This window comes from Artemia franciscana, chromosome 2 (genome assembly GCF_032884065.1).
Source record: "Artemia franciscana chromosome 2, ASM3288406v1, whole genome shotgun sequence".
Taxonomy (NCBI): Eukaryota; Metazoa; Arthropoda; class Branchiopoda; order Anostraca; family Artemiidae; genus Artemia; species Artemia franciscana.
The window spans coordinates 12,366,322-12,389,127 of NC_088864.1; the positions used below are offsets into that span (position 1 = coordinate 12,366,322).

The 22,806-nt window shown below is 35.5% G+C and overlaps 1 protein-coding gene and 1 long non-coding RNA gene across 7 annotated transcripts in view; one reads left to right on the forward strand and one right to left on the reverse strand.

Moving 5' to 3' along the window:
* The window catches only part of LOC136037361 (uncharacterized), a 56,616-nt gene extending 50,277 nt beyond the window's left edge, over positions 1 to 6,339 (forward strand). The window contains exons 2-3 of the long non-coding RNA XR_010619920.1: positions 1,949 to 2,015; positions 6,025 to 6,339. This is a non-coding gene — a long non-coding RNA (uncharacterized LOC136037361). The remainder of the gene's footprint in view (positions 1 to 1,948; positions 2,016 to 6,024) is intronic.
* LOC136037337 (protein unc-13 homolog 4B-like) overlaps positions 1 to 22,806 on the reverse strand; it is a 140,431-nt gene that overhangs the window by 115,751 nt on the left and 1,874 nt on the right. For 2 of the 6 annotated variants that reach the window (XM_065720056.1, XM_065720047.1), the window contains exon 2: positions 20,796 to 21,106. In XM_065720056.1, coding sequence (XP_065576128.1) covers positions 20,796 to 21,097 — 302 coding nt within the window. In that variant the 5' untranslated portion in view covers positions 21,098 to 21,106. Of the gene's footprint in view, positions 1 to 3,392; positions 4,357 to 12,217; positions 12,463 to 14,238; positions 14,570 to 20,795; positions 21,107 to 22,806 lie in introns of those variants that run through there. The other 4 variants (XM_065720012.1, XM_065720037.1, XM_065720018.1 and 1 more) reach the window with 4 other exon arrangements.

The following is a 22,806-nucleotide window of genomic DNA, read 5'->3' on the forward strand; positions in this document are numbered from 1 at the left end:
AAGGAGCAAAATTAAAACTTAAAACGAACAGAAATTACTTCGTATATGAAAGGGGCTGCTTCCTCACCAACGCCCCGCTCTTTACGCTAAAGTTTGACTCTTTCTCTCAACTCTTCTTTTTAAAACAGTAAAAAACTTTAGCGTAAAGAGCGGGGCGTTGGTGAGGAAATTTTCTTCCACCATGACAAATTCCTCGATGGAAAGTTCCTCCAGCCTATCCCCCTATTCTCAACCCCTCCCCACAACCAAAAAATCCTACTGAAAACGCCTGCACACTTCCCAATAACCATTACTATATGTAAGCACTGGTCAAAGTTTGTAACTTGTAGCCCCTCCCACGGGGACTGTGGGGGAGTGAGTCGTCCCCAAAGACATAGTTATAAGGTTTTTCGACTACGCTGAATAAAATGGCTATCTCAGAATTTTGATCTGTTGACTTTGGGAAAATAATTAGCGTGGGAGGGGGCCTAGGTGCCCTCCAATTTTTTTGGTCACTTAAAAAGGGCACTAGAACTTTTCATTTCCGTTAGAATGAGCCCTCTCGCAACATTCTAGGTCCATATTTTTGTAGATAGGAGCTTGAAACTTCTACAGTAGCGTTCTCTGATACGCTGAATCTGATGGTGTGATTTTCGTTAAGATTCTATGACTTTTAGGGGGTGTTTTCCCCTATTTTCTAAAATAACGCAAATTTTCTCAGGCTCGTAACTTTTGATGGGTAAGACTAAACTTGATGAAACTTATATATTTAAAATCAGCATTAAAATGCAATTCTTTTGATGTAGCTATTGGTATCAAAATTCCATTTTTTAGAGTTTTGATTACTATTGAGCCGGGTCGCTCCTTACTACAGTTCGTTACCACGAACTGTTTGATAAGACACCTCAACCCTTATTAAGGAGCTGAATGAGGAAGCCATACAAGAATTGAAGGAAAAAATCAAAACACAGCGTCCTTTCCTTTTGTAAAAAAATAAAATAGATCTTTAATTTTTTGTCTAACAAAATTAAATTTAGTAGCAATTAAGAAAGTAGTACCAGGCCAGTAGCTCCGACACAAAAGGTTAACTAAGCGGACAGGTTTGCACATCGATATGCCTGAGGAAATTTTCACTAGCTCGACATAAATGCGCCTTTAGGCCTAAGGAGTTATTTGACCTATCCTAAATAGAAAAGCCACTCATTATTTAGAATCGAAATTTCAGGAAAAATATCTCTCGTGTTTTTACGATAAATGGTATTATAAACTCCTTTATTTTTCATTTCCAAAATGTTATTAAGAATTACCTGAATTCTCCAACGGAACTGTTCTCCTTTGTCTTTTTTCCTCTTTGGATGCATAATCTTACGTATGGAGTGAATATTACGATGGAATTCCCAAAGGGCAATTTTCAGCGGGAATCAAATTGTCTGGCAAGATTTTTCAGGGAAAAATATGGGTAATGTCCACCAGGGTAGGCTACTGCAAAGTGGCACTTCCCTTCTTATTGCACAAAACAGTTTCTGATGTTTATTTTAATCCTTTATTTAACTGAAGTGATTTGATTCATAATTCAGTGGTCTATTATTAAGGAGGGATGTTAGATATTTGTGTAAGGAGGAGGAGGATAAGATCCAGCACAAAAACTGTCAATCTAGTTTATTGCGCTATCGAATACATAGCACCACCATAAAGGGGCACATGACACCAAAAACTACACTTTGGGTGCCATTTCTGGACTAAAAAGGTTGGGAATAATGAAATGAATGTTATTATAATCTGAATGGTTCAAAATCCTAGGGCTCACAAGTTCTCTCTATTTCATATTCCCCTCCCAGCCTTCTTAATATTAGTTAGACAAATGAAGATCATTTTGTCGACAAGTTCGAAGTGAAGGGATTTTATTAGTATTAAGACTATAGACTCGCTTTAGAATTTGCATTACAACATGAAATTCTCCATCTTTCAGAGAGAAACAACCAGATTTCCAGAGTTCATGTTACGGTTGATATGTTCTCCATTTCGAGTAATACTAGGTGAGACCAAGATGTTACCTGATAAATCAATCCATTATTTTGTATGCTGTTTATAACTTATCATTTTTATGAGAAAGTTTTAAAGATAATTTTAGTTGTATATTGAAAACATCTGTGAGACTATAAAAAGCGTTATAGGTTGCTTTGTTCTTGTGAGACTACGTACATACTTTTGGCACCTAAATCAATATTCTTGTTTCCGAAGCTTGGCTTTTGTGTTTTCAGTAAAGCTCTTGTTTTTCCGTAATCTTACAAACATAGGGAAATTTCACCAGTTGATTCATTTGCACTAAATGTATTGGTATATGTTAGATAGGCTATAAAGTAATAATTTTTGTTCGGTTTGAGTTTCAACTTCATTCTTTACTTCCCTCGGAAAAACTTTTTTTAAATTAACTACTTAAACACAAAAGCGCTGAGTAAATCCAATAGAAAAAGCTGCACAATTACACAGGCCTCCTGAAATCTTTGTTTAAACTTTGGCTGGACACATTTTCTACCCCCCTGAGCAGTATGTATAATTCGACGAAGCCACGGCCATTTCTTATGATAAAGAGTTTCCGTCACTCAGTGAGTGACGGAGGCTATTGAAATATAAAAAAAAAACAAGCTTGCTAATATGTCAATAAATAGAGATGCAGGAAATTTGAATGTTGACCCAATTTTTAAAATTCCTTTGAAAAGTGAACCAGTTGTTAATGGGGACATTAAGGTCTTACAAAATCACCAGGCGACGAAATTAAATACAAGACCTAGGAGAGTTGCAGCAATAGTAACAAACAATAATATTATTTCGCAACAGAATAATCAACTTCATTTCCATTTTATATTATTTTATCCAGTTGCTTTGGTTTCTCATCAAAGTATTATTTTATCCAGTTTCTGGATTATTTTATCCAGTTTCTGCGACCTATGTGGATTAATTGCGACAATTGTAGATATTAACATTGTTTGTTTTTATTCCTTGATTTTGATGTGTATTTGTTTTTAGTTTATCTTAGTTTTTATCTTTGTTTCATCAGCGTTGAAGACGCCTCGTTTTCATACAGGCGAAATATCCGCGTTCTTTTTTTATCTTTTCTTTCTACTAGCCGTAGTCCCGTTTGTTTGCTTATTCATTGAGATTTCTCTCTTTGTTTGTTATTTATTAAATGGTGCATGGTGCATTTTGAATTCTCTTTATGAATTCCTTTTCAATAACAAAAAAATCATTACAAAGAAATGAAAATGTAAGCAAATCAAAGGATAACATAAAAGCAAACGACACTGTCAAAGCAATTATTTATTAACACATCCTTGAATCATCGTTTTTTTCAGCTGAAAATATCACCCTTTCAACTGAATATTAAAATTAAAACAAACATGCTTTCTAGTTACCGTTTGATACCATTCATTGGCCTATTCTTCCGATTGTTAGCTACAACCCTTCTTCGCCAGCTACCCTTCTCATTCTCTGATGTAACTCCACATTCTTTTTTAATCGAAATCACAGTTGAGCCGTTTTTTCCAGAAGAAATAGTTGTTTGCATATTTTCTGCCGGCATAGTTAACACAGTTCGTCCGTTATCGTCAGGGGTTGTCACAACTGTCCTTTGATCATTTTCCGGAAAAACTGGTGACCGATTCATTCTCAGCAGTGTCCGTGCGGAATGGGATATACTAAGAATGGACCCTGTAAATGTCTTTCTCATTGTCCTTAACGAAGGGACATCCTTTATAGTCAGGGTACTTAAGCTTTTCATTTTAAGACCCATATCTGAAAGGGTCTTTAGACCTTTAAACAGTTTAAAGATCTATTTTAAAATATATTAATCTGGAGTATTATCGTGAGACCAATTATTAGTTTTCTAACACAACGTATACATTATAATAGCACCTCACATATCTGGATGAAGTTATCTAGACCATTATTCACATTCATCATAATAGAACCAGCGTAATCGTTTGATATATAGATATGAAATTTAATTGAAAACTAGATCAAGTCCAAAAGACAGCAAGTGCTGCAGAATCATTGAACTCTTTCAATAATAATCCTCAATGTGATATATCCAAAAATAAAACACATAGAAGCCCCACGTTTTTCAACACACTTAATCCTAGATCTTCAAACGTATAAAATTGAAGCGTTTCGGTCAAAGCCTTTGAAATCACTACTGTAATAATATTCCTGTCATAGTTTGTTGTGCCGTATCAGCCAGGAAGTAAGGGATTCTATCCGCACGCCATAATTGACTTCACTATGAAATTCAAATTTCCGGCAGATCCCTCGTGTATCTGTTTTTGGAGTGACACTACAATCTCAGTCAACCGTAACAGCTCAAGGAGCTGAATTTGTTTTATTATTGCAAATGTTTTTGTTTACTTTTGTGTGAAAAAAATTGGAAATATTGATTTGAAGAATATTATTTTTCCATGGGAAAATATAGAAATAAAGGAATATTTATTGTTGTATAAAAAAAGAATAAAGAAAATATGGAAAAGTATGCTACCATAAAAGTTCAATTATTATTCGTCAGGTGTTTATTCTTGAAAAATTTTGTCTGTTCCAAAAAGTAGGGTTCAGTTGAATGGATTTGATTTGAATGGGGGTTGAGTCGAATAGGGTTGATTTAAACGGGGATTGAGCTGCATGAGGTTTGAGCTAAATGAGGGTTGAATTGCGTTGAATCAGGTTAAGTTAAACAGGAGTAAGCTGGATGGATTTGAGTTCCATCAGGGTTGAGTTACATGGGGATTTACTTGAAATGGGGGCCGTTAGGGGCAAACCAGATATTAGGTAGTCGCCAAATAGGATAAGAAAAGGTCACAAGAAGGCATTTAAAGGAAACTGAAACTACATAGGAGGGGCTAAAAGTGAAACTTTGAACAGATTGACGCGGGGAAGGGGCCCGTGCAGATGTATTAGCCTTAGGCTGGATGGCTGCTGCAGTGAGTTGTTTCAGTGGCAGTAGTGGTTATATTTTAATTTCCGACGAAAGAAATGGCTATAATTGCAAATTTACTAATAATTTAATATGTGTCTATGAGCCGCTACTGTAACATTTAAAGTTTTTTTTTTTAAGCAGCCTCTTAAAAATATAAGCGGAGAGCCAGATCTAGGAGGGGTAAGAAGGAACAAGCACCCCGGGTGGCACACCCGAGGCGAGGCAAACCAAGCACGAATTTTAATATTTTTGGGCAAAAATTATGATATTTACAGTGTTTGGTGTAGCAGGGGGCGGCGAAGTCTAAATTCACCCCACCCCCCTGCCTGAGAAAAAACTATCTCCGGCTCCGTGTAAGCAGAATGTACACAAAAATATGCAAAAACTCCTCCTTACTGAAATGAATTTAGGCGCTAAATGCAAAACTTTAGTAATGTAGGTAGGAATTTATTTCGAAGACAAAGTAGAGAATGAATTCAAGAAACTTGAAAACACATTAATATTACAATATCCCCCCTAATATATTAATAAATTGATTAATATATTAGTTTTCATTAAAATTTAATATATTTGTTTTCAATATTCCCCCCCCCCCTGCGTACCTGATGCCTGCGTACAGGTCTGAAGTTGGGCAGCCTAAATATTGGGAAAACATGACATTTAGTCAAAGTCACTTCCTAGTCAGTTCCTGGAACAATTGATTTATTTAGCTAGCCATCAAACAATTCATGGAAACGAACTGTAAGAAAGAAATTTCTTTCTAAAGAAAGAAATTTTTATAACAATTAATATATCAAAAGAATTTTCTTTTATGCCGATTCCAATTCATTAAACTAGTTAGGTTTAGAGTTACCCATCAAAACCTACGAACCTGAGAATATTTTTCTGATTTTTGTAAAAGGGGGGGGGGGCACCCTCCAAAATTGAAGCAATCTTATTGAAAATCACACCCTTTTATTCACCACATCAGAGAGCTCTACTTTGAAGCTTCTATTTAAAAAAAAAATGGAGAATACTGCATTTTTTTTTTCCCTGAAGAAAGACCACGCAAGCGTACGTATTTCAATCTTTTTCTTTTCCAGGAGTGATCACATCAAACCAGTGGTCCTTGGAGATCAGGATTTGGCTGATTCGAACGGAAATTAAAAGCTTTTGGGTGACTTATTAGAAAGTTACATTGATTTTTTAAGTGGCCAAAAATACTGTACCATGGAAAATTAGTATTCTTTGCCATTTGTATTAGCGCCAAATTATGAATTTACCCCAAAAAGGACCGAGTAGCTATCGATTGAAAATTACGACATAGCTAATCGGTTTAAGCATAAAAAAACAACAGACCAAATTTCTAGTTGCATAGGAAGTGATGCCGCATGGTGGCGCATTCGTCCCTGAAAAAGTCACGCAGTCTATAACAAGATAAATGGTTAACATGGACATTTATCTTAATGCTTGACTTAACTAACTTGATTCACTGGATTTTTCAGGAAATTATGTTTAGTTATATGTCGCCTATAATTGCTCATCAGGTATTATGAAGAAAGGGATTTGGGTCATTGTACTGGGGAGGTGGGGAGGGGGGAGAAGCCTAAAGGAGCCCAATTCAATGCCTAAGTTGTCAAACTTTCCAGGATTCTTCAAATGAATATAGAAAAAATCATGGGCGAAGGGAGCTAACCTCTCATCTTTTTTTTTTTGGGGGGGGGGGCTCGAAAGCCAAATATTCAGATTTTTATTATTCGAAAGTTTGCTTTTCACCCTTTTATTGAGAAAATTTGCTTTTTCTCTTCATTTAGAATAAGCCTGATTGAGGGTACTACGGGGTGATACCTCTCGTATTGCTGAAATGGCTTTGAAATTTATTTTAGAGCTTCATTTAACCAAAAATATTTGATTCAAATTTCATAAAATATACACAGTGATGTGCAAGACTGCATCAACTATCATGAAAGATGAGTTGTGGGCAGTTCTTTAGTAATGGGGAGGGTGGGGAGAAGATGCATCGAAGCATTTAAATATCTTAAACGTCTTAGCTCTCACTGAACCTTCAGATAAATATAGAATGGAATTTGGGGAAGGAGATGTAATAGAAGTTGATATCTAATCCCTCTTGATACACAGAAATAATTGTGGTCTAACCCTTTATTATTGGTGCTAGAAAGAGGGATAATAGTGTTCCTTCCATTGCGACACTCTTTACTGACGTAGCACAAAATATTACATAGATAAATCCTTAGGAAGAAGAAAAAATTTTACGATTAATTTCTTGTGTCGTTAGATTAGGTATTTTCGCGTGTATTCTGTTTCTGTGCGTGTTTGTAATGTGTACTGTTGTTTACTACTGTACTGTACTGTTGTGTACTCTTGTTTGTTATTTATTACCGGAGCGAGGTGGAAAAGACGATTTAGGGCTTCATGACCCACGCCAGAAAATTTCTTCCAGGCAAGGCTAATGGGGGGAGGGGTTAACGGCACTGGTTATAGAAAAAATCTTGGGTGGGAGGGTTGGAATGTGGTTGGCTATCTACAAAAATGTATAATTTTATATTTTTGGCAGAAGAAAGATCTATGATGCATGTTTATTTGTTTTCTTGTCTTTTTTTTCAGGGGCGATCGTATCGATCCAGCGATCCTAGAATATTGGAAGAGGGCTAAAACAAACAGAAATGAAAAGTTCTAGAGCCCTTTTTAAGTGACCAAAAAGATTGGAGGGCAACCGGGTCCCGACGCCTATTTTTCCCCAAAATTATCTGATCAAAATTTTGAGATAGCCGTTTTGTTTATTATAGTTCAAAGATCAAATAATGATGTCTGTAGCTGTAAAAGAATCCCCCACAGCCTATGGGGAGAGGCTTTTATGTTATGAAATTCACCCATTATTTACATATAGTATTTGTTATTGAGAAGTATAAAGGTTTTTTGAGGGGGGGGGGGGGCTTGGGATGGTTTTGACAGAATTTGTTACACTGGGGGGGGGGTTGAGAGAAATACTATAGGAAATTATTTTTAATTATCTTACATTCTCTTTGCCAAATTTTTTATGTGGAGACGTTCCGGGGAATTATCCAGGGGCTTTTTACCGCGTGTTTTGTTTTCAGGGAAATAGTTTCCACAGAAGGGCATTTCTTGAGTGATCGAGAAACCGTTAGAGATTAAATTCTTATTCAAATGCGAGAATCCTAAGAAGAATGTTTCAGGCTGAATCATCCGCAAGCAATTTTACAGGGAGGGGGATTCTCAGCATGGATGGAACTGTCTGGAGCGAATTTGACGAGGGGAGGGAGTGCACTTTACGTTGGATGGAATTTACAAGGATGAGTTTTCATTGAAGGAGAGGGATATGTTTCATACAGGTTGAGCCAGATTTACCGGCATTATTTGAAAAACGAACAGAAATGATTCCATATATGGAGGGTTGCCCCCTCCTCAATACCTTACTCTCTACTCTAAAGTTTGACTGTTTAATAAAACTGAAACACAGGGACCATTTGATTAGAATTGTAAGCGTTTTTAAAAGTGCTAACGGCTTTAGCGTAATGAGCAATGTATTGAGGAGTGGGCAACCCTTCATATACGGAATAAATCTGCCAAAATTAATATGCAAATGTTATTCTAATTTTTCATTTACGGTGAGCCAAATTCGAACCTACATTAGTTAAATAACGTTAAAAAAATTAGATACAAAAAATAAGCTTGGAAAGGGCTGTCCCCTCCTCAACGCCTCGCTTTTTACACTAAAATTTTTATTGTTTTAAAAAGTAGAGTTGTGATAAAGAGTCAAACTTTAGCGTAAAGAGCGAGGCGTTGAGAAGGGATCAGCCTCTTTCATATAAGGAATAACCTCTGTTCGTTTTAAGTTTTAGTCTCGCTCTTTACTATCAGTTAAAAAAACTTATTTTTTCGTGCAATTTGGATAAGGACCAAGCCACCCTCATCCCAAAGTTCCGTGGAGATCTGAAGTCTACGAGAGGCATTAAAGATATGTGTTTTTTCAATATTTTTGAGAAAACAATGGATTTGAACCGTTATTAATCCTGGGTGAAACTTCGTAAATCTATTTTTCTTACACAAAACTTAGGGGTCTGGACCTACCGAAGCCTGTTGGTACATATTCTTCTTAAGAAGTACTTGTGTTTACATTGCAGACGAGCAATGTAATTTTAAAATATAAGAAGAAAAAAATATTGTTGTCGTTCAGTTTTTTTATTTATTAAATGAAAATATAAAAACATGTATTTTCAACGAAAGTATCAAAGAAATATTTTTCAAGATCCAGGGCTTGGGAAGTGGGCAAAAATCTATGGCAAATCCTGGGACTAAACCTAGAGCAATAAATTTACAAATGCTAAGAAAATTTGGATATTTTGGATTCATATCCATAAGCCTTTATCAATGGACAAAATATATTTTTCTCTTCTTACATAAAAATCCTTTCTGAGATATTTGGACTTTTATACCGAAGCACAATCTCCATACTCGAAAAAAACTGGAAAAAATAAAAAATCTGGGATTGTTTTGTATCATATGATTGATGTCTTTAAATTGAAAACAAATATATATATATATATATATATATATATATATATATATATATATATATATATATATATATATATATATATATATATATATATATATATATATATATATATATATATATATATATTCTTTCGGAATGTTTTCGGTTGTTTGACATATGTACTCAATCAATACGGCATCTGCACGGTAATTCAAAATCTATATAGTTTATCAATCACCACTAGGCCCTAACTGAGTGCACCAAAAGTTAATGTTCAGCTGCTTTTGAATTTAAATTGCAAAGCAAGTTTAAAATCTAGATTGTATATTATCATTACAGCATCATCCACCCCCTCAAAATATCTTTACATACAACATGGTACTCCGATAAAACAAGACAGATATGAATTTATAATTTTGTCTTATTTTTTTAATATTTTACTCTTTAAAACTGTTCTTGACGGTATTGGCCGATGTATCTCAATTTTATTGTCGGCAATATAAGAAATAAGTGCTAAAATATTGGTGTGAATATATATTTATGAAAGCCTGTGAGCCGAGTTGTACCTTAAATACCAAACACCTTGGCAGTTATTCTTGCTGAAACAGATCTTCTATGCTATTATTAATTACCCACAAAAAGGGAAAGTTTAAGCCACCCCCCTCCCAAAAAATAACAAATGAAGACTAAAATACTCTTACCCACAATTTTTTTTACATTTTAAGCTGTGACTGAATAAAGAAAATAGGATACTTGTGTCTTATAGCCACCACACTCAAGTTCTGTCGAGATGTTAAGTTCGGTTAATGCTAGTGAAATAAAACAAAATATGATGAATTATAATGCTTTATCAAAAAAATTGTGAAAACTACAACTTAGAAATGAGTTGAAATAAGCGCTGCCTTCTGCCATTACTACCACTCACCATCCACGCAAACCACATAATACTAGAGTTGACGGCTTATTGGTGCCTTTTCTACTGATTTATTAAATCAAAAGCACTATGCCTGATGTGACTCGTCCCTAAGTCTCATTTTTCTTCACAGGGGGGAGGTTGCTGAAAGTGGCCATAAGGTGAATATTTGTGATGTGCTATGTAGCAGACAAGCCATGTGAAATAAGTATTATAGACTCAGGTGCGTATACAACATTTTCTAGAAGGGGCAACATTTCAAGTGGGGGCTCAGGCCCGATGCCCGTATTTGAGAAGGTCAAACTTAGCTTTTTATGTCCTTCCAAAAACTTAAATGTCAAGGAGTCAACCAACCCTGAACCTGGATTGAAATGTTATACCTTAATTAACGCGGGTACGCACGACGGTGACAATTGGCCCTTGCGGCCCCCAAAGAACATCCTTTTCTAATGTTACCTATATTTTTTTTTATTTCCCACATAATCCCTTCAGTTTTTCGTCTTTCAAATCGACACCCCCCCCCCTATACCTAAAAAGACAAACTTTTCCTTTTTGGATGTTAGCGGTAGAACGCTTCAATTCAAAAGTCACTATTGAAAGCTACCGTTTGTTTAAATATACCATTCTAGCTTAGGACGTACCTGAGGAGTGTGTCGACTACATTACCTAAGAAATAACATCTATACCCCAACTTAAGAAGGCTGGAAGTTGCAAAAAAATCGTGTCTCAATTAGAAACGTGGAAGATTTCATCAAAATGATGATTATTCTCAAACAATTAGAAAATTTGCCATCCACAGTAGTAACGTAACAAAGGAGGAAAAGGGGCCTATCGTGGCCCGGGTATCACCTGCAGAGGAGCACAAAATGATCCCCAAAAGAAATAAGATTTATTACAATAACATTTATCGTTATTATTACCACCAAATATATATATATATATATATATATATATATATATATATATATATATATATATATATATATATATTTTAAAAACTATATATTATATATATATTATAACAATCGAGAGGTGAAGTTTGGTTAATCCTAATGAAATATACAAAAATATGATGAAAATACAATACTTTAGTAACAAAATTATGGAAACTATTACAAAGAATTATGGTAGGGAGGGGGGCCGCACAGAAAGCATTAGATTAAATACTTAACTTAACTCGACCAAAATACTATCTCTACATATTACATACTTAATAAAATATACCTACAACGTAGATTTCAAATTAGCCTAAGCTAATCTTCAAATTCTGACAGGTATAAACCGGTTATTATCTGATATGTAGATTCAAATTCTCGACTGTATACCATATTATATACAAGTACCAAACAGTATATTTTAAAAAAATGCATCAGCATGTAAATTAAATAGAGTATCATCTTCTTTACTATTTCCATAGGTTATTAGCCTATGTTAAATTCTGAAATACTAGAAGAATGCCTGACAAAAATAAATTGCTAGGACGATCAAGTGTGCGCATGGAATCTTCTTCATAAAATTCACCTGCCCTGTGCTGATTTAACTTGCCCCCTCCTCCACTTACCTCCATCAAAACAGATCACTGCGTGCACGCCCGAAGGAGTTAATAAAGCATAAAAATTGTGTCTACGTTATATATTCCTCTTTTACATCAAAACAGGTTTTACAGTAAAAGTCAGAGCCTAAAACAGCTCCTTCATTTATGTAACAAATTCACGTTTTACATCAAAATCACTGACGAGAAGATAAGCCATGACAAAAATCATCATACTGAGAGATAGGTTATTTTTGTCATTAAATGTAAAAAGAAATAATGTCACTCCTCTAATATTATACAGTCGTTTTTTACTTGGAAAATGAAAATTTCTGGTAATAGGGTAGAATCCGAGAACATTAACTGTTGATTTTTCACTTTTAAAATATATATGAGTTTTATTCATCCATGTTTTGCTCTAAAATCACTGGCAAGAAGGTAAACTATGACAGGAATCGAAGCACTGCTAGGTCATTCCAGTTTTTCAAATGCCAAGGAAACAAGAGCCAAACAAAGTGCAGAAGTCACCAGCATCACTCGGAAACGAAATTGGAACTGTTCCTGGGCTGGAACTCAATTGAAGATCCTAATGGAAACTGAGGACAGTTTAGTTTCTACACGTGAATCTGATTTCCGGCTGGAAAAGTGCCTAAATTAGGGACGTTGTTTTGCTTATGCCAAAACGGGGGGGGGATTTTCGGTAGGGTACCCCTTCGACTTGGTTTTTAGCTGCTGTAAAATTGTTTAGCCGCCAAACCCCTACTAAATATTCTCCCAACTAACGGAATATAACGATAATGTAAATTCAACATAGTGTAGTTAACGAATCATACACTAGGTAGGCTATTAATCCTCTGCTGGAACTAACCAAAATATTCACGGAATCGATCGACAGTTCTATTTCTGCACGCAAATTTGATTTCCAGCTGGAAAAGTATCAAGGTCAGGGAGATACAGGGGTGTCGTTTCTTTCTTTGGGGGGGGGGAGTGGGTAGTTGCCCCCACTAATTCGGAGAAAAACTATAAAATTATTACATAGTTCATGCCCCCTGACTATCCGGATATGGATCCCCCTTGGCCCCCCATAAAATTGATTGAGCTATGCCCTTGGAGAGAACCTTCCGCAAAATCCTGAGGGGGAGGCTATCTGTGGACAGGGCAGCTTTTTCCACGGTTTCAACTTGTTTGCAGATTCAAAAGCCAAGATCTATTGTAACTATTGAATTTTGAGTATGTTAGTACTTTTTTGGCTACGTTTGAACCTAAAATCTTAATTTTTTATTCGATTCATGTTTTGTGGTAAAAAAATTCATTCTTCTGAAACTTTGGTGTTTTGGATACTAAAAGACTCTTAGAAACAACTCTTGTGTCATTTTGCATTGCTGAATTCAAAAAGTAGCCATTTTTGTACGCAATGTTTATTCGTTCGTGATGTTTAAATTCTTATTTTGTCAAAGGTTAAAAATTTAACAAACTAGCTTTAAAAAATCGTTGTCTAAAAGCTAAGCGTACTCGAGAAAACCCGATTACCTTTTTTTCCATGCTAAATTACAATAGAAATATTTTCTAAATAATCCAGTTTAATTTTTCGACTTCTCCCAAGCGCCAAAATTTCACTTTTTTTATCTTTACTTTTTATACTTCTTCTAAGCGCCAAAATGTCAGTTTTTTTTTATATCTTTAATAGAAAGAAAGAAAAAACAGCTAGAAAGAAAACATTCTACAATAATTTTTTTCACGAGAGAAAAAGCCCTTAATATTTTCTTTGTTTGTTTGTATGTGTTAGTTTTGTTTAGTACATGACAAAGCAATCGCGTTTTCGAAATATGCATTTGTTTATATGTTTTGAACGGGGGTCAAATCCAACGTAAAGACATAAAAACCGAGATAGCGAACAATTATAAAAAGAATCTCCAGTTACATCTGTATACCTGTGCAAGATATTTTTCTGTTGAAAGATCCCATATCTCGGGGGAGGGAGCGATTTTTGACTCACAATTGATTTGTAGGATAATGCTAAAATAATAATAGACATTGATAACACAGATCTTTCTCATATATCCTATGTATATGGGCGATTTTAACCATCCTTAAAATTAATTCCTCACTCTGTAAGTTAAATATTGACTGTTTTGCCCAAAGCTTCAAGATAAAATGCTCTGACACGAGTAATAGGAAAAAAAGTCTAACTTTTTCACCACTATCCTGTTCCAAATTGAAAATCTAGTAATACACTGTGGCCATTTGTAAACCAATTGCAGTTATTTAAATTTAATTCCCTCTTTATAAAAAAAAAGAAGGTAAAAATTCAAAAGGATTGTGGGGATTGAACGTACCTAGATATGCTAGATTCTTCGTATTCACATTCCTTGGCATCCAATAGCTGCGGCCTTCTTCTTATTCCAATTTTTTCGACTCTCTGAGCAAACTTAGAAAACAACAAAGAAACTGTTGGCTGTTTTTTAAATATGTATCCATAAAATTGTGCCTCCACATTATGCAATTGTTCTGCTAAAAACCAATCTCTTTTATGTCTAATAGTTTCAGCTTTCCAGAAAAATCTTTTTGAAATGACCTGTCCTACCTCTTTTTCATCTTTTTCAAAACTCAATACAAGACTTTCAGTTCTAAATGCTCTTGGATTGGCCATAATTTTCACAAAATGTTGAACAACATAATAAAACTATAGAACTGCCAACAGAAGACAGTAATTTTAGTCACCCTGGACTCGTTCAGCTCATTTAATTTCAGAAAGCGAACTCAAGTTGTGTCACATTTGGGATAGCCTACACTTTGATCAGAATAATTGGCGTACAATCTGAATCGGGTTGTCTAAGAAGGCAATAATTGACGAAATTATTCGATGACGAACATGTGGAAAAGTTTTCAGCTTTGGCCAAGTGGAATTTGAGAAGTTGATTATTTTGCAGTGGTGTAAGCAGATTTATATATAAAGCTGAATATGTTTATACGTATATTTATGTTCGATGCATTCCTAAAATAACAAATCAAACATTATAAAAATTTGGGGCATATTTTACGGTTAAAACCAGAAGAGGCATGAGTTGTTCAGGTTTGTTTGTAGATGAAGGAGAAAAGAAAGTTGGTGAAACTCCCGTTAAAATGGCGTAATCCATTTTTGATATATGGCTTGACTCATTCACGAGTGCCGAAGGATCAAATTTTGAAGGGCCAAGTTTCCTCCACAATGAAGGGAGAGCCGGTTGCGGAGGCTGAAGACCCAAGCTGTCACTTGGGCAAAGCAAGGGCTATTCAAGAGGGCTGAAGGCTTGGGCTACCGCCCAGGCAAGGAGAGGGCCACCTAGTGTTCATACTAGTGTTCTCATCTATATTGAGAAGGTATAAGGTCTACAAGAATATTTGCAATACAAACAATTTACAAGTACTCTGCGCTTAGCAAGCCACTAAGCGACCAATAGCAGGAGAGTTTGTAAGTTAGACTTTGAAGCAGGATAAGAGAATAATCAAACAGTTCGTGGTAACGTGCTGTAGAGAGGAGAGACCCGGCTCAACAGTAATTGAAACTCTAAAAAATGGAATTTTGATACCAATATCTACATCAAAAGAATCAAATTTTAATGTTGATTTTAAATATATAAGTTTCATCAAGATCAGTTATATCCACCAAAAGTTACGAGCCTGAGAAAATTTGCCTCATTTTAGAAAATAGGGAGAAACACCCCTTAAAAGTCATACAATCTTAACGAAAATAACACCATCAGATTCAACGGATCAGAGAACGTTATTGCAGAAGTTTCAAGCTCATATCTACAAAAATGTGGAATTTTGCACTTTTTGCCAGAAGACAGGTCACGGATACGTGTTTATTTGTTTTTGTTTGTTTTTTTTTGTTGTTTTTTTCCCAAGGGGTGATCTTATCAACTCAGTGGTCCTAGAATGTCACGAGAAGGCTCATTCTAACAAAATTAAAAGTTCGAGTGTCCTTTTTAAGTATGGTCCTAGAATGTCGCGAGAAGGCTCATTCTAACAAAAATTAAAAGTTCGAGTGCCCTTTTTAAGTGACCAAAAAGCTTAAGAGCCCCTAGGCCCCCTCCCACGCTCATTTTTCCCCAAAGTCATCGGATAAAAATTCTGAGATAGCCATTTTATTCACCCTAGTCGAAAAATCTGATGACTATGTCTTTGGGGACGACTTACTCCCCCGCAGTACCTGTGGGAGGGGCTGCAAGTCACAAACTTTGACCTGTGTTTACATATAGTAATGGTTACTGGGAAGCGTAGAGACATTTTCAAGGGGATTTTTTGGTTTGGGGAGGGGGAGATTTGAGGGAGGGGGTTATGCGGGAGGATATTTCCATGGAGAAACTTATCATGGGAGTAAGAGAATTTCAATGAAGGTGGCGCAGGATTTTCTAGCATGATTTGAAAAACAATGAAAAAATAAATATGAAAAGTTTTTTTCTACTGAAAGTAAGGAGCAGCATTAAAACTTAAAACGAACAAAAATTATGACGCACATGAGGGGTTTACCTCTTCGTTATACCTCACTCTTTACGCTAAAGTATTTTTAGTAATTTCAACTATTTATTCTACGGCCTTTGTGATTCAGAGGTCATTCTTAAGGAATTGGGAGAAAATTTAAGCTTTAATGTAAAGAGTGAGGTATCGACGAGGGTTGAACCCCCTCATATACCCAATAAAAACATACAAATATAGAAGTTCGTTACGTAAGTTAATTCGTAAGTTACGTATATTTTTTACCAATGAAAACGTTTGTAAAAAATTGAAAGTTCTAGTTGCTTTCTTAAGTAATCAAAAACTGGAGGGCAACTAGGCCTCCTCCCTCGCTCATTTTTTCTCAAAATCTTCTGATTAATTGCAATTAATTAATATGCAAATTTCGTTTTAATTATTCAAGTGCAGAGAGCCAAGATCAAAACATGCATTAATTCAAAAACGTCCAGAAATTAAATAAAGAAACGGGTTTTTTTTAAAGAAAGCAAGGAGCAACATTAAAACTTAAAACGAACAGAAATTACTCCGTATATGAAAGGGGCTTTTCCTCCTCAATGTCCCACTCTTTGCGCTAAAGTTTCTTGTCGTTTTAAAAATAGAGTTAAGAGAAAGAGTCAAACTTTAGCGTAAAGAACGGGCCGTTGAGGAGGAAAAGCCCCTTTCATATGCGGAGTAATTTCTGTTCGTTTTAATGTTGCTCCTTATTTTCATTTTAAAAAACTTGTTTTTTTTTCATTTATAATTGTTATCGGTCACAATGTGCGCTTTGAGACACAAATCCAATAACTCTTAATTCCTTTTTGAACACCAAATATAATAAAAGTGAATTACAATAAGCAATACTTAACGTAAGAATGATCTTTGTCAACATGTGTCCCTCTATAAGTGAAGGATATAAGGCACTGAATAGGAAACGCCCCCAGACACGTCCCCTAGTCCGTCATCAATCAAAACACCCAAAATATCAACATTTATGACACATTGCGTAGACCCGTAGCGATAAAATTCCCCAAATTCCCACGATAGACACACGACAGGAAGAAGCAAGCCCATTAAAGGTTTTTAACAGCAAGAGGTATCTAGAAAATAAAACGAAATGATTTAATAGCTTTTTGATGATTCTCTGCTTTACTGCATTTCTTGAATAAGTGTTTGAGGATTTCAGCATCTTTCTAGCAAACGCTTTCTAGTGTTTACAGTAAAAGCATAAACTATACTGAGCTTTTTCAATTCTTTCTTCATTTCATTTCAATTCTTGATTTGGCTGTCCATATAAATGGACAGCATTTTCCAAATATGGTGCTCGATTCGTCGTTTCTATCGACAGCCTGCATTTGTTGTATGTCGTCAAAAGATGACATTAATGTCAACAAAGAAGGAATCGAACACTCTGTTGACATATTCTATGAAACGGATGAGGCAGGCTATTTCTACCTTGTATCTCAGAAGAGAATAAAAAAAAAAAATTAAAAACTGTAAGTAAACAGCCACATTAAAAATTAAAACAAACGGAAGCTATTACGTATATGAAGGGGTTGCCCCCTCCTAAATACCTCGCTCTTTATGATAAAAATTGACCTTCTGTTCCAATTATTCTGAAACACAAGAGCCGTTCAATTAGAATAATAAGCTTTATCAAAAGTTCTAAGAACTTTAGCGTAATGAGCGGGGCATTGAGGAGGGAAGCCCCCACATATACGTAATGATTTCTGTTCCTTTAAGACTTAATGTCACTCCTTACCAGGGGCGAATCTCCAGCATTTTAACTGGGGGAGGAGAAAGGGGTCCACATCCGGATAGTCAAGGGGCAAGGGTATATATAATAATTTTTCCCATATTATTGGGGGTCAACCACTCCTTGCCCACCCACCCCCCCAGCCCCTACGACACCTCAGCTCCTTACTATCAAGTAAAAAACTTGTTTTTGTTTAATTTCTGATCGTTTTTGAAAAATTTCAGGAATCTAGGTCCACCTCAGTGGAAAATTTCCTTATTCACTAAAAATTCATCCATTGAAACATCCTCCAGCGTACCCCCTCCCTCCCCCAAAATTAATATGTGTAAGCCCCCCAATAGTCAATACTGTATGTAAGCAATGCGCAAAGATCATAGCTTGCAGCCATTCCCTAAGGGGCTCTGGGAGGTAAGGCATCCTCAAAGACATAGATCTTTTGACTATGCTAAACAAAATGGACATCTCAATTTTTGTTTAGGACGACTTGAGGAAAATAGGGGCGAGGGAGGAGCTTATAGGCCTTCCAATATTTTTGGTCCTCATATAGGGCACTAAAACTTTTTTTGATAAAATAACCCCCCTCCTGATCTTTTAGGAACACTGGTTCGATGCGATCACCCCTGGGAAAAACAAACAAAAAAACAAACAAAGACGGATCCTCGATTATTCTTCAGGCAAAATAATGCAAAATTTTACATTTTTGTATTTAGGAGCTCGAAACCTCTACAGTTGGGCTTTCTGATATGCTAAATCTAATGGCATGATTTTCATTACGATCACTTGGTGTTTTGGTGGGACTTTCCTCTTTTCTAACAATTGGATAAATTTTCCCATGCTTGTTACTTTTGATTAATTTCTTTTGATTAATGTTCTTTTGATAAAGAACATTAAGCTTGTTAAATTTTACATACTTTGAAATAATCAAATCAGATTCTTTTGATGTATCCACTTTTATCAAGACTCTATTTCTTAGAGTGTCGGTTAGCCTACTATTGAGCCGCATCACTCCTTATTTATAGTTCGTTCCCACGAACTGTTTGATTAGCCAAAGCAACATGTAAGCTCTAAAAGCTTAAAGTTCAGATATATGTTTGGAAAGTAAAGAGAGACTAGGCTTTACCAGACAAAGCAACTGTCATTTCTGAGGGCCGAAGCTAAAGCGCCAAGGGGATAGGGCAACGAATATTCAAAAATTGGGCTTTCTACTAGCTCCAGTAAGTTCCATATATTTTCCATAGAATTAACATGTTATTTAATCTTGTTTGATTTGAGTCCCTCTCCAAATATTTTTCCTACCCCCTTTGGAAAAGAGACTTCTGAATTCCTTGCTGGGCATGTCCATATTTACAATTAACCCATTGGAAAACAAAGATACGCAAAATAGTAAACACGCATCTTTTACTAGCCATCTCAATGGAAATACAGTAACTATGATTATTAATGAGACACTCAAACTTCAGTTATTAATTGGCAGATGGCTGTCCCATGAAAACTTCTGATTGGTTCAAATTAGCGCTAGCTAAATTTCGATATTGGTAAAATCTCAATGTAAAAGGGCCCTAACTTGTTAGTTTTGCTGAACTTAATAATATGATTTTCATCAAGAGTATTACTCTGTTAAGAGGCCTGAGCCACCTCTTCCGTTTTTTCTAACTTTTTTTTGGGAGAGGGATTTCTGAAGGACCTAGAAGAAAGGATTTCCCCCGTATTGCACGCCCCTCGTGTATGTACATGTATGCGCATAAATTTCACCTTCTAATCTAGCTTTCAACCCCAAAAACAGTTGCTAGCCTTCCTCAACATTTCTAAGCACTCAATTTAACTATATCCCTGCAAATTAAGGAAGCTACGCTGTATCCCCCCAAGTTTGCTTTAAAGGACTATTCTCAGAAAAAAAAAAAACACTAGAGAGTTCCTCCCGATAACATAAACGTACAATTACTAAAAGCTTTGCCGATGGGTCACCTGCTTTCTAGCATTGCCTACACAATGTAGCACATGTCACGCGTGCAACCCATAGTTATTTACATGGAACATACTGATTCCAATTTTTACGGAGAATGGGTATGCTTCATTTGAATCTTAAAAATATCACATCGTAAAAAAAAAAATTAAACTCTGACACCTAAAGTCTGCTAATTAAAACAAAACAAAAATAACAAAGATCTTCGTAACATCTTTAAAAAGAAGATTTACAAACTTATATTTAAAAACTCATTTTCAGAAGCACAATGCCTTTTCTTATAAAACAACAATAAAAAAAAAAAAAAGACAGCGAATTGTGACGAGGTCTGTCACCGTGGCTGGACTATAATAGATAAAACTTTCTTAGTCCAAAAGGCTAATTTTACCCATAATTGAACAGAACATAATGTCACAAAACATGGAAGGAACAAGACTTGTGTTATAGCTTAAAGCATTCCATTTCCTTATTTAGCTCCTTCCTAAGACTTTCGTGCCTTCTATTGAAAAACAAGGAAGATCAATTTGACTGTGGCGCCATCCCAAAATGACATCTCAATGCTTACGCTTTTGCTAATTTTATTATTGTTTTTATTTTATTTTAGTGCGTTCGTATATTAACTATCATTTTAAAAGAACGACATCCCTAATCTTCTATGTATTAGTTGGGTCAATAAAAGTCAGGATAGTTTAGCTTACCCATCAAAGGTTTCATCATCATAAACTTCGCCCTCTTCATCAAACACTTCTTCTTGTTCATCATTGTTTCCCCGAAGTTTTTCTTTTTTATCAGATATTAATAGACTTTTTACGCCTTCATCAAGATCGAACTGTGTTTTTAAGTCATTAAGCTTGAGTACATCGTCAGAAACAACAGAATCCACTTCAATAGGCCTATACTTGACACTAGCTGAACCAATTTCATCATAATCATCATCTGAATTCTCCAGTATGTCGCTGATGTTCTCATTGGCTCCCGTTTTAGATGCTTCAGCACTCATTTCTTGAAACTAGATTAAGTAAATAAATTAAACACATTATTTGACTATTGAATTAAAACAATATTTAGTTTGTACTGAGTCAAGGAAACGAGTTTGCAGGGACGCGAAATACTGAGACTGCGTTGTGAAAAGCATTTTTTTTTTTGTATTCCTTGAAGCTTAGCTCTTATTCAATGCTATAACTGATTTATTTGCCAGTGGATCATTGCAGTTCATACCGTATTACCTTTGCTTCTGAGTCTTTCTTTTCTTTTGTTTTTGCATAGGGTTTACGCTTTATTTTTCCATTTTCTTTGTATATTTTGCTCAGTTTAAGTTAATCTTTTTTTCTTTATGTCCTGTTGATAAAGGCTTTTGGACAAGAAGCCAAAATATTCGGACCTTTACCTTTACCTTTAAAAAAGTTTGTCTTTATAATTCCTCCACTGTCTTTTTAAAAATAAAATAAGTCGACGTCTTAATTGCGAATCCACGTGCTAGGTTAAGGAAACCGGCTCCATGTTTTTCCACATGCTATAATTCATAGTGAAAAATTGACTACTTTTCTTGAACTTTTTTCCTTATCAATATCAAAAATTCGCTATGGCAACAAGTTTAACATGGAAGGCCCTTAAATAGAAGGGGTGGCCCAATTTACAAAACTTTGTGCATATCCTCGGCCGCCACTTACTACAACAAGCAAGATCCATCTCAGTCCAGTCACATCCCTTTTCGCCACATATGGCGTGCGCCACCTGATACACGTAATTTTTTTTAAGCGGACAACTTCTCACTTAAGCATTCGCGGAAAAATATAGAGGAATAAGGAAAATAACTCCCCACTGAGTTTTTGGGTGAGAATCTTGCAAGAAGTTGAAAATTTGATAATTTGGCACATAATTTTGTTCTCATATATTTTTTTTTTTTTTTGTAATATAAGAGCTAGGTAAAGCCCATGTTTACAGTAAGGCCCGAGACACACTCGGCGTTACCAAGCGTTTTTTTTGTGTTTATATTTTTATTTTACGAGCGTTTCTTAGAGGTGTACAGGATAGTATTTCAACGGAAACATTCGGTGGTGAAAAACGCTCCGTAAAACAAACGTTCAATAAACCCTCTATTTTATTTCAACTAATGCATGAAAACGTACCTTTATTTGGTAACATATGGAATAATACGTGGAACAAGCCACTTACATCCAGTTCGTAGTAAGGCACTGTAAAGAATCAGCTTATTATGCTTTTGGGATATGTAATATTCGTGAATTCGCATCAACGAGCAGCTTTTGGCAACTTCATGTCTACATAAGATTGTCTCTTCTAAGATTATTGTTTAGCAAAAATCTAGCCATTAATTTACGTGGCTCATAATGTTATGTGAAAAAAATTTCAAAATACACGACAAAAGTTGAATTTTTCAAGTCCATTTCAAATACTTGGGGCATAACAAAAGTTATCCACTCTGTAACAGTAACACAGTAAGTGGCTAGTCTTCCCACTTGAAGAGGCTTTGATATTTCTTTAAGTCCAATTGACCGACTGGTACAAGTATATCAAAGTCCCTTTCACAGGTCTGGGGATCCGGTGTTGCGTATTCCAAGCTCAAACAGAGATGCTGATGCAACATAACGTGATGGGACCTTAAGTTCATAAAAAACAATATATCATCGCAATGTTGCGATTTCTGTGAGCCAAAGTACAGGTGTGTCAATTGGGAAGGGGGGAGTGGGG